The 12,535-nt window shown below is 50.0% G+C and overlaps 1 protein-coding gene across 5 annotated transcripts in view; it reads right to left on the reverse strand.

Moving 5' to 3' along the window:
• The window catches only part of CACNA1E (calcium voltage-gated channel subunit alpha1 E), a 153,794-nt gene that overhangs the window by 72,974 nt on the left and 68,285 nt on the right, over nt 1–12,535 (reverse strand). For all 5 annotated transcript variants that reach the window (XM_058029920.1, XM_058029921.1, XM_058029916.1 and 2 more), the window contains exons 6-8: nt 10,208–10,311; nt 8,899–9,051; nt 8,087–8,268 (exon numbers count right to left, since the gene is read on the reverse strand). In XM_058029920.1, coding sequence (XP_057885903.1) covers nt 8,087–8,268; nt 8,899–9,051; nt 10,208–10,311 — 439 coding nt within the window. The remainder of the gene's footprint in view (nt 1–8,086; nt 8,269–8,898; nt 9,052–10,207; nt 10,312–12,535) is intronic.

Below are 12,535 nucleotides of genomic sequence, written 5' to 3' on the forward strand. Positions count from 1 at the left end.
ATTCTTTAGTATAATTTAGTATAGCATTTTTAAATATAATATACTATCATAAAATAATAAATTAGCCTTCTGAGAACATGGAGTCAAATTCATTCCTCCTGCCACGAAAGCACCCTACAAATACAACACCTCACCAACACCAGCACCAAGCCTGCTAATGGAATTACAAATCCTGGGCTTAACAAAGATGGGCAAGGCAGCCCTGAGACCCCCCTGCCACCTCCCACCCTTGAGTCTGGAGCTGCTGGGTGATGCCAGAGCCCCCCTGGTACCCCCAATGTGGGCAGGGAGGAGGATGTGGGCAGGCAGCTTTCAATGGAACATGCCTGGAAGATGGGATCGAGCAGACACAGTTTGTTTCTTGTTGCGTCATTTCATTGCATACACACACACACACAGAGGGAAAAAGGGGAAGGGAAAAAAAAAAAAAGGCAGGAACATTTGGCAAGCTGGTGAGGGTCTGGCTTTGCTGAGCGTGGAGAAGGAAAGTGCTCTGATTTTCCAAAGGGAGGAGGAGAGGGGAGAGCAGGCTGGCTGCCACACACGTGCCTGGCAGCACAGGCACCAACTGGAGCCATTTGGGGCAAAACAGCTCATTTTGTGAGCTCTGAAAGGCTTGAACCCTTGGGGTGAAACCTGCACCCTCCTTTCTGAATCTGCTCCAGCCGTGCTTAAAGCAGCATTTCGGAGGAGGGGGGAGGAAAGAGCTCTGTCCTGTTGCATTGTGATTTCAGGGTTTACCTCAGAACCTCGGGTCCCTCCGCTGATCATTCCCTGCCAGGTGTGTCAGTCTCCTCTCCTTTCCCCTCCCAGCACTGTCTGTCAGTCCTGGCATTCCAGAAGGGTGTTGAGAGATTGGCAGATTGAAAGGATGCCCTCTACCCCTGGGAAGCATTAGGCCATCCACGTGTCTTTTGTCCCTTGGACCTGGTTGGTGGCTCCCTACCCCTTCCTTGCCCCTCTCCCCAGGGTTAAAGGAGCAGCAACCATGGGGCTCAGGGAGTTCTGTTGGAGCTGGTGCTGGATTCAGAGGCCTGTGGGCCAGAATAACGCTCTGGATCCAAACCCTCCATCAGAACCGACTCCTTTCCTTCACCATCGCCTTAAAGCTTCTCCACAGAGGGAAACCCAAGGAGCAGACCCTGTTATGGGGGGAAAGCTCCATCCCACCACCACCAGAGCTCCTGCAGGCCTGGACTTGTCTCCATGTGCCCAGCTGCAGCACCAGCCAGCCAAAAGTGTCTGTGAGGTGAAACACCACACACCCAACCAGCCAAAAGTGTCTCAAAAACACCACATATCCAGCTGGCCAAAAGTGTCTCTGGGGTGATCCAGCTGGCCAAAAGTGTCTGTGAGGTGAAACACCACACACCCAGCCAGCCAAAAGTGTCTGTGGGGTGAAACACCACACACCCAGCCAGCCAAAAGTGTCTGTGGGGTGAAACACCACATACCTGGCTGGCTGTGCCATCCCAGAGCACAGAGGGCTAAAGAGCCAGGTGGTTTCCCTCTTTTTGCCATCCTTCCCTCCTCCTCCTCCTTCTTGTCCTCTTCCCAGCTCCTTGCTGGGAGCCACCATTATGCATCAGCCTCCTGCTGTACCAAGCTCCTCCAGCCCATCACTGCTTTTGGGATCCTTGCACCACCAGCACAGCTCCCACAGCCCTTGGTGCACAGCTGGCACGGCTGCAGCTCTTGTCCTGGTGTTGGGAAGGATGAAAGTTTGACAAGAAATCTCACAGATATGTGTGCTTGGCAGAAAGATTTTTAAATGTAGAATCTGAAGAAGGAATAGAAATGAAATCAAGTTTTGATATAGAAGAAAGGAATTGCTGAGCCAGTCTTACTGGATAACCAAGGAGGCAAAGGGTGTGTTAGTTAGAAGGGGTTTTATGACTTAAAGCAAAGGATAAACCCACCCCAAACAAGATGCTTTTACCAAGCAGAAAGATAGCACAGGCAAACAAGGCAGCAAATGTTGCAGCAAAATGGTCTCAGAATTTTCCACTGCAAGAAAACTTGAAACCAACTTTTAGCTTAAACTGTAATGTACTGACTTTTAGTGATTGGAGAATAGTAACATGAATATGGTAATTATAGTAGTTATGATAGGCTGCAGATAAAAGTTAAGGTATAGATTGTAACCTAAACTAAGGGTCTGCAGGCCTGCCTGCAGCTGGAGCTGACAGCTGTGGGCACAGGTCTGTCACCCACAATCCTGGATGCTGTAACACCTTAGATACAATAAACTGCATTTTGGAGAGCTGCCTGGAGTCCCACATCCCTCATTTAGGCTTTTACACCCTGGGACCCCAGGAGACAGACAGCAGTGTCCAGAGGATCTGCAGCAGCTCCTGGAAGGACTGGGGCTCAGGGAGGTTTCCAGGCTCATCCCAGGTCTGAGCAAACCCCCAGAAAAGAGGAAAATCCTGTCTGGTCAAGGCAATGTTGCTGCCTCTATGGAAAGCCAGGCACTGCCCTCACTCTCCAAAAGGTTGAGGAGGAATGCCCCCAGAGCTGCACCATGCTCAGGTCTCACTCACACTGCTCACACAAAGGTGCTTCAGGGAGGGCTTGTGAGTGCTGAGCACCCCAAGGGACACCTGTGAAACCCCAGGAATCGATGCCAACATGCCATGAGCAATTTTGTACACACACACCTGGAAAACCACTGTTCTGCTGTAGATTCCTCCTCTGACCCCTCCAAGGGTGACTGGGGCAGATGGGGATTGGGCAGGAAGCAGAAGAGCCAAGCCATTCTCACATCTCTGACCCATGTGCATGACCAGAGATATCAATACACCTCCCTTCCCCAGCATCCCAAACCAGGCTGGCCTGAGCAGCCCCTGTTTCAAAAAGGATGGATGTGCCTCTGCATTCCAAAGGCAGCCTCCAGCAGAAGACCTTCAGAACTTTAATTGCAAGGAAGATGAGTACAAACATTTCAGCAGGGCCTGTTGTCACAGGACAAGGGGTAATGGTTTCAATCTGAAAGAGGGTTGATTTAAATTAGATATATGGAAGAATTTAAAGTTCTGGAATGGCTGTCCAGGGAGGTGGTGGAGTCACCATCCCTGGGTGTGTTTAACAAAGCCTGGATGTGGCACTGGGTGCCAGGGTTTAGTTGAGGGGTTGGGGCTGGGTTGGACTTGATGATCTTGGAGGTCTCTCAACCCAGAGATTATGTGAATTCTGTGAATTCATTTCCAAGGAGGGTGGTCTCACATTGGCACAGGCTGCCCAGAGAGGTGTTGGATGCTCCATCCCTGGAAGTGTTCAAGGCCAGGTTGATTTGGGCTCTGAGAAACCTGGAACAGAGAAGGTGTGCTTGCCCATGGCAGGGGGTTGGACTGGATAATCTCTAAAAGGTCCCTTCCAACCCAAACCATTCTGTGATCCTGTGATCTCAAGTTTGGTGCTTCACACACAAAATCAGTCTGAGCCAGCTCGTGCAAACCCAGCCTGAAATGACTTCTGCACACGGTGAGATTCACCCAAACCCTTCTGCACCCAGCCTAGAGGAGATCCCAGACACTGAGGGGATCCTCCCTTCCTGGCCCCAGCACTCCCAGCACGCTGGAAGCACGTGGGGGTTGAGTCACACATGCTGCAAACCCCCATCCTTGCAGCAGCTCCCGCAGCGTGCCCGCACTCACGGCTCACATTGGCACCCAACCCACGGCCCTGCATCCCCCTGGCTCTCTGCTGCAGCTGCCCAGCTCTGCAAGGGGCTGCAAGACCCAGACCCACCTCCCCTGAGGCCATGGACACAGCTCTGCCCACCACTGCTGCGTTTTGGGAGGTGTTTATGGAAGCTACCAGCATCTTGGTGTTCTTTCCCCCAGCAAACGCTCCCCTCCTGCTGCAGGTTGATAATGTAAAGAAATAAACCTTAAAATTTTTAGTTAGCTTATATTTTAAAAAGGGTTTTTTTTAGTTTAGTTAGGAAGAGAAACTTTTTCGTTAAGGTTATGGAGACATTTTTAGAAGAGGAAAAAAATACATGGATGCACCACCATCCTCCCATGACAGTAGGGAAGTGAGAAAGTCCCCCCTGAGCCTCCTTTTCTCCAAAGGTGAGTCCTCCCAGCTCTCTCAGGAAATATCATTTTCAAACCCCTCTCCCCTTTGCTTCCTGGAATGGTCCCAGGCCAGCCCAGAGGCAGAGGAGCAGGACAGTGAGTGTGCCTCTGTTTCAGACTACAGAAGCAATTCCAAAGCCAAACTTCCCTCCAAAAAAAATCAAACTCCTCCAAGCTCCCAGAGACAGGAGGTGGAAAAGCACCAACACTCCACAATTCTTTTATTTCAACCCATGCTGTGATTTCTGCTTCATGAGGGCAAAGCTGACATGGAGAAAGCAAGAAGCAAGCACAGGGATTAAATAACCCATGTGGAAATTAGCTTGTTGTAATGCTGCCTGCAAATTCCAGGAGCCACACTTGTAAACCTGGTAAAATGGTGAAAAAACAGATCTTAAAATCATGATAACAGTCACACAGGGGAATTCTAGAGTAAGCAATTTCTTTGAGAGATTGCTAAAGTGCTTTTCCTGCCATCTCCCTCTCCCCTGCAGTGTTAATCCACAAGGACACAGTCCCCCATTGCTTTATCCCAGTGGGAAAATGGAGCTCCCCAAACCTGGGGCAGGGTTAGCAGCAGGAGTCTGCTCTGCCTTGCTGCCCCAAGTGATGAAGGTGATGGCAGAGCACCCCTGTGGTTTCCAAGCCCTCCTCCTGCATCCCCCAGGGACTGCATCCCTCATCTTCTTATTAAAAAAATTACAAAAATCCATTTTTGTGGCTCCAGGCAGCAAAAGGAGTGAGCACCCTCAACCTGTGCAGCATGAGGGCCCCTGAGAGTCCCTGGGGAGGGCAGGAGGTGCAGCCCAGCAGTGCTGGGAACTCCAGCTCTGGCCACCTCCTCCTCCTGCATCCCCCAGGAACTGCATCCCTCGTCTTCTTATTAAAAAAAAAAAAGACAAAAATCCATTTTTCTGTCTCTAAACAACAAAAGGACCGAGTACCCACAACCTTTGCACCATGAGGCCCCTGGAAAATTCCTGGGGAGGGCAGGAGGTGCAGCCCAGCAGTGCTGGGAACTCCAGCTCTGGCCACCCCCGAGGTGAATCAGCAGCATTTAATGACACCAAGGCCACAAACTCGCATTCAATTAAAAGCCAAGGAAGCTCCCTGCTCCTTCCCATAACTGAGCACTAACAGCTGGTTCTTTGCACAGGAACAGGGATGGGAGGCACCTTATTTGTGGTCCTGGCTGTTGGGAATGTGGTGACAGAGCGTGAAAGTGACACTGGTGACAGAGCACCTCTGCTCAGCTTTGCTGATCAGGATGAGAAGATTATTTGGATCCCCAAGGAGGTCCCAGAGAGCCCCCAGCTCAGCAGCTAGGGTAGTAAATCCCTATTTTATACATAATATATATTATATATATAAAAATATAGAAATATATATTTATATGTTTATATATATAAAATATATATAATATATATAATATATATTTATATATAGGGGCCTCCTGATATAATAAATATTATATTAAAAATATATATTATATATATTTTTATATATTTTATATATATATACATATACATTATATATAATATTTTATAGTATATTTTTATATATTTATATATTTAAAATAGAATATTTATATTTATATTTATATTTATATTTATATTTATATTTATATTTATATTTATATTTATATTTATATTTATGTATAGGGGTTCCTGTAGGGGAGGCACAGCTTTGAGAGCTCCCAGCCCCTGGGTTTTCAGAGCCAGGTGATGAATCAGCAAATCCCAGACACTGAAGGGATCACCTCAAACCTTCCCAGCAAGGACACCCCGAGCAGCAGGAGACCAGACTCACTCAAACAAACCCCTGAGGTCCATCAGACCGTAAACTGCCCACCTGTTCCCCATGGCCTCACACCCCACCAGCAGGACTCCAGCATGGGCAGTGCTGCTGCTGATTGCTGGGAAGGGGGAGACACAGGGAGCACTGAAACAGACACAAAATTGAAGTTTTTTGGTCTGAACTCTCAGGTGGTTCAATCCTCCTTCATCACCCCACCTGACACTGCTCTTTCCTTCAGGAAGAGGAAAACCAAACTGCTTATCCCTGATTTTTACAGGGATCTTTTACCCTTGCTGGCACTTTTCCTTTCCCCAGAGCCCTTTCTACACCCAATCTCTGAGCCCCAGCTCATGCCCAGTCCCTGGTGCCCACAGCACTGACAGGAGAGCAGAAAAGGGACTTAATTAAGCAGAAAGCAGGTTTTGCAGGAAGATATTAATACAGGTACAAGGCTCAGGGCAGGTGGCTGGCACCAACCCCGGGCATGCACAGGCTACACATGATACACTGGCAAACCACCTTCCCTGATATACTCAATTTTACCTGGGTAACACGTGCTGTGGGTGAGTCTCTAATCCCACTGACACACCAAAAACAGACATAAAATTGAAGTTTTTTGGTCTGAACTCTCAGGTGGTTCAATCCTGCTTAATTCCCCCACTGACACAGCAAGATCCTGCCACTGCTGTCTCCTTCAGGAAGAGGAAAACCAAATCCTTGTGGAAAGTTCAAGCCTTTGCAATGAACTCTCCCCTTTCTACTCCAGTCTTGGTTTCACAATCCATCTGTCCACACAAGCCATCCTGTACCCCCAGAGGGACAGATTCAGCAAGAAAGGGGGGCCCCAATGCTGACAGCCTGGGGTTTAAACCAGCCTTTTTCCCAGTGCCAGAGTCCCTCCTGCAGCATTTCCCCACCTCATGCCATCCATTTGCCTCCTGCAGAGCAGTGCCACTCTGCAAATCCCCGGGCGTTATGGGAACCAGGGTATAAAAACATTCCCGGTGCAGTGACACCAAAATTGCAGCTGAAATGAGGCTGGGAACAGAACAGTTCCTCAGAGGCACAGCTCCTCTAGCCCACAAACTCCAACATGCTTGTATGGCCAGTCACTCACGGCAAAACGGCACTCTGGGATCTCCTGGAGCTTTTTATCCAGCTCTGCCCTCAAGCTGCTCTCTGGGCACCCCAAGGGTTTGGGCATCAGCAGTTGCAAACCACAAGAACTCAGCTCAGGCACTCCCTGCTCCATCAGCACAAAGATCCCAGCTCCCTGCTGGAGGCTGAAATTCTGGCCCTGCCCCAGAGAAGGGGTCTGAGAACAGCTCTGAGGCTTTCCCAGGCCACCAGATAAGGACCAGGCCCTTAGAGCTCCCTTTGCCTGGAGACAAGGAACACACTCAAATTCTGGAAAGATTTACCCCATTTCCATGTCAGAGATGAGGACCAGGCCCTTAGAGCTCCCTTTGCCTGGAAGCAATGAAACACACCCAAATTCTAGAAAGATTAACCCCATTTCCATCACGAAGGAAACTCAGGATGTTCTGAGCATCCAGTACACGGAAACAGCCTCCAGCTCAGCCTTCAAGCAGGAGGATCACTGCAGGACATGCCCATGAGATTTTGCTCTCTGAAATGGGTCAGAGATGGGGACCAGGCCCTCAGAGCTCCCTCGGCCTGGACACGAGGAACACACATCGAACACACCCAGACTCTGAAAACATTAACCCCATTTCCATCACGAAGGAAATTCTGGATCTTCTAAGCATGCAACACACAGAAAGAGCCTCCATCCAGCTCAACCTTCAAGCAGAAGATCACTACAGGACATGCCCATGAAGTTTTGCTCTCAGAAACAAGTCAGAGATGGGGACCAGGCCCTTAGAGCTCCCTTTGCCTGAAGACAAGGAACACACTCAAATTCTGGAAAGATTAACACCATTTCCTTTTCAGAGATAGGGACCAGGCCCTTAGAATTTCTTTTGCCTGGAGGCATGGAACACATCCAAATTCTGGAAAGATTAACCCCATTTCCATGTCAGAGATAGGGACTAGGCCCTTAGAGTTCCCTTTGCCTCGAGGCAAGGAACACACCCAAACTCTGGAAAGATTAACTCCATTTCCTTCACAAAGGAAACCCTGAATCTTCTGAGCTTCCAGCACACAGAAAGAGCCTCCAGCTGCCCAGCCAGAGCAGCAGTACTCACATTGTACAGGACTGTGGTCCACCCTTCCATGGTGATGCACTGGAAGACGGTCAGCACAGCAAAGAGGATGTTGTCAAACTGGGTGATCCCATCGTTGGGACCGATCCACTCCCGGCACTCGTAGCCCGGGGGGCAACCCTGCACCCCACAGGGATGGGGAGGGTCCAACTCCTCTAGTTCACCTGCAGCACACAGCAGAGACCCAAAGGAGGCAGAGGTGAGGGACAGCTCATCCAGATCTTTTCCCACTCGTGGGATGTGGAGAGGGTGCCTGTCACATTCATATTTTTTGGAAAATCCCTTCACCCAGGGTTTTTTGCCTGGGAAGCTGAGAAGCCTCAGAGAAAAAGGAAAACATTTCTTATCTCATTTGCTTCTCCTGTGACTTGCTGCTTTGGAATGTGGTTGGAGATTGTTTATGGTCTTGGGGTTCATTACTTCAATGGTTTCATGTGAATTGTTTGGACTTATTGGCCAATCAGGGCCAAGCTGTGTCGAGACTCTGGAAGGAGTCAGGAGTTTTCATTATTATCTTTTTTAGCCTTCTGTAACTATCCTTTCTGTATTCTTTGGTATAGTTTAGTTTAGTTTTCTTTAATATAATATAGTATCTTAAATATTATAATATACTCAAATATTCTTTAGTATAGTTTCATTTAGTATTTTTTAATATAATATAGTATCTTAAATAAATAAATATAATAGTATCTTAATATAAATTAGCCTTCTGAGGACATGGAGGGAGATCCATCATTCCCTCCTCCCACGAGGGCACCCCACAAACACAGCAGGTGCCCAGCCCTTGTCCCCACCTGAATTGTTTGTGTAGCAGGCTCGGTGCAGCTTCCCACTGTAGAACTCCAGGCCAATGATGGCAAACATGAGGATGGCAAAAAAGAGCAGCAGGCCGATCTGCAGGAGAGGCACCATGGCCTTCATGATGGATTTCAGGACAATCTGCAAGCCTGGGAGAGGAGAGAAAGGGCACGGCTCAGAGCAGCAGTGCTAACACCCTTCCAGGGACTCATCCATTCCAAATCTGGTAGGAGAAGGACAGGAAGCAGAGAAGATGGACAGCCAACAGAGAGATAAAAGAGGCCAGCACAGCCTGGAGGCGCCCTCCTGGAGGGCAGGAGGATCCTGGAGGAAAGGAGGGGAAGGACAGCCAAGCTACAGAGCAGCCTCCAGCAGAGATTGTTTCTGATCCCCACTCCAATGTCCAGCTTGGACTTGGTGGGACATGGCTCGTGCATCTCTGTCCCCCTTGTTGCCCCCAGGGCATGGATCCAGCCCTGCCAGTGCCCAGGGCAGGAGGCACAGGAGCACTGTGCCAGCAGCAGTCTAGTTTCTTTATTTAACCCTGTGCCAACAGATGAAATCTTGCAACAAAAAGGAAAAAAAAACCCAAACAAACCAAGAAATCTCCCCTGAACAAACCCCAGTCCTGAAAGGATCCACCCACTGCCTTCTGGCCAGGGAAGAGGAGCTGCCAGCGGGCTCTGCAGGGGACAGTGCCACCCGGGGACACCAAGTGCTGCCACCTTTGAGCTCCCACTAGATGGAAAGGTGGGATTGATGCCTCAGGTTTGAGCTTTTACGTTTTTCAGATTCTGGGCTGCTTTAGTGTGTGGGTCTGGGCTTCATATGAGGGGTTGGTGAGCTCTGTGCACAGAGCAGGGAGACAAAACAATTCCTGCTCTAGCTGGGCACCAAGGACAAATGATCCAAATCTCAGGCCCAAGAGCACAAACACCGTGGGCTGAAGAGAGAAAAACAAGAAGGATGGGACTGCATGGGGTAAAGCTGTAATTGGACATTAACTCCAATATGCAAATGGAACAGCTCTTAAGGAAGTGTGAGATCTCATGGCCAGTGGTCCATTTTTTCTGACCATTTTGTTTCATCTTGGGTGTAGCCCTGGCTGGGCTCTTGTGCTGCCCAAGGTGGATCCATTGAGGCCTTTAATAAATCCCTACTTTATTCTTTAGCTCTGTCCAACCTCTGTTCTAGGCCAGCCTTCTCAAGGCTTCAGGACAAGGTGGCACAAGGACCCCTCTCCCCGCAGGGCCATCAGAGGTGGATGCAGACCCCCAGGGAGAAAATCAGGAAGATCCAACTTACTGGGAATGCCCGAGACGAGCTTCAGCGGCCGGAGCACGCGCACGGCCCGCAGCGTCCGCAGGTCCACATGGGTGTTGAAGTGTGTCCCGGCCGTGGCGAGGATGCTGTGGGCACACAGAGACAGAGCACAGTTAGCCCACGGAAAGCTCTTGGCCACTTCAGTGCCATGCGGTCAAACCAGGCCAGTGGGAAGGCACGAGCCTGAGATTGAGAGTGCCACACTCTGCTGGCTGAGCTAGCCAGGCTACAGCCCACTGAGGGGACTTGCTGAGTTGGTCGTCTCTTGGGAGCACCAAGAGATTTTATTGTGTAATATTGTTCATTTTTTTGTGCTTGTGCCTGTTAAATAAACAAGTTTTTCCCACTACTCTACAAGGAAATATTTTCCTGAACCAGCTGGGGAAGCCATGAAGCTTCTCAAGCCGTGTCCCTGGGCAGGGACAGAGATTCAATTCCTCTCAAGGGTCAGCGAGCCTCCTTTGATGCTCAAACCCAAATTCATGGGCAGCTATGACCAGACAAAGCCAAACAGAGGTCCCCCAGCCCTTGCAACCCCCACATCCCAGGATCCCATCCCAGGAGAGCCCCACATCACCCACAGATCCCATTTGGGGTCCCAAGGATCATGCAGGATCCCTCCCAGGAAGGTGGCACGTGGGCCAGGAGCAGCAGCTCAGGGCTGTGAGTCCCTCCCCTCCTTGCTCCTGTGGCAGCACCTCCAGCCATCAGCTGCCCTGGGTTTTTCCATGCATGGAGCTTCCTCAGAGTCCCACCTCTGGGATTGCTGAGAAGGAGCCCAGAACCTCGCACACATTCCAAAATCTATAGTAATGAAAGTTTGATGACCTTGGAAGGCAACCAGCAGGCACAGGAAGGACTCCAGAGGTTTTCTTTTAAAACACAAAGATTTTTTTTTCTTTTCCCAAGCCCATCTCTGGAAAACAAATTGGGGCAGGGAGGGAAGCTGGTGCACACTGAGTGCAGCAATGGAAACACTCAGGGCTCCTGCACCTGCTCTGGGATGCTGAGAGATGCTGCACCTCAGGGATGCTGGCAGAATCCTCTCCCATCCAGGCTTGGTCCCCAGGGGCTGGGAGAGGAGCAGAGAAGGGGTGGGAGAGGAGGGGATGGGGAGGAGAAAGGGACAGAGGGAGGCAGCAACCTCAGGCTTGTTTGCAGCAATCCAAAAACTGAGGGAAATTGGGTCATTGTTCCACTAATTCATCTAATTACAGGCCAGAGCAGCTCTCTGGCGTGCTGAGCAATTAGCACTCTTTCTCTCACCCTCTCCCTGAGGTACAGCAGGTACCAACCTGTCCCTCCAGAAAGGCGGCTGGGTTTCCTAGGATACCCTGGCAGCTCTCACATCTGCAAACCGGGTTGTTTCAGCTCCTTTCCCCAGCCTCCTCTTCCTCCCTGCCCCACTGCGAGGCCCCAGCAGCAGTGGGATGCATCACCCACAACCCCCTGGGTATCACACTGCTTATCCCTGATATTTACTGGGATCTTTTACCTTTCCTGGCACTTTCCCTCTGTGCACTCAGTCTCCATGTCCCAGCCTGTGCCCAGCCCCTGCTGCCCACAGCACTGACAGGAGAGCAGGAAAGGGACTTAATTAAGTCAGGAGCAGCCAGAGCCTGGGGAGAGCTGTGCTGCTAAATTGGTTGTAAGATCAAAATCAATAAGTATGATAAAGCACGGCCACTCAGCAGCACGAGGGAGGGACAAAAGCCCCGTCACTTCCCACCCTTCACCCACCCTGCCAGCGAGAGCAGGGTACACCAGTGCTCCCCAAAATGCCAGCACAGGGGACACACTGTGCCAACACCATGCTGGAAACCTTCCTTCAGCTTTTGCTCCTTGTGTCCCAGCCCCTGGTGTGGCACCAGCCTCCCAAAGGGGCAGCAGCAGCCCCAGCGCTGACTCCAGCCAGGACAGAATCACAACATCCCAGAATCACAGAATCACAGAATCATAGAATAATGAGGTTGGAAGGGACCTCCAAGATCATAGAATCGAGTCCAACCCATGCCCTAACACCTCAACCAAACTGTAGCACCAAGTGCCATGTCCAATCTTTTTTTTAACACATCCAGAGATGGTGATTCTACCACCTCCCTGAGAAGAGCATTACAGTACTTTATTATTCTTTCTGTGAAAATTTTTTTCCTAATATCCAACCTCTACCTTCCCTGCTGTAGCTACAGACTGTGTCCTCTGGCTCTGTCAGTGCTGCGTGGTGGAAGAGACCAACACCAGCTGTCTACAGCCTCCCTTCAGGAAGGTGTAGAGAGCAATAAGGTCACTTCTAAGCCTCCTTTTCTCCAG

This window comes from Melospiza georgiana, chromosome 9 (genome assembly GCF_028018845.1).
Source record: "Melospiza georgiana isolate bMelGeo1 chromosome 9, bMelGeo1.pri, whole genome shotgun sequence".
NCBI lineage: Eukaryota > Metazoa > Chordata > Aves > Passeriformes > Passerellidae > Melospiza > Melospiza georgiana.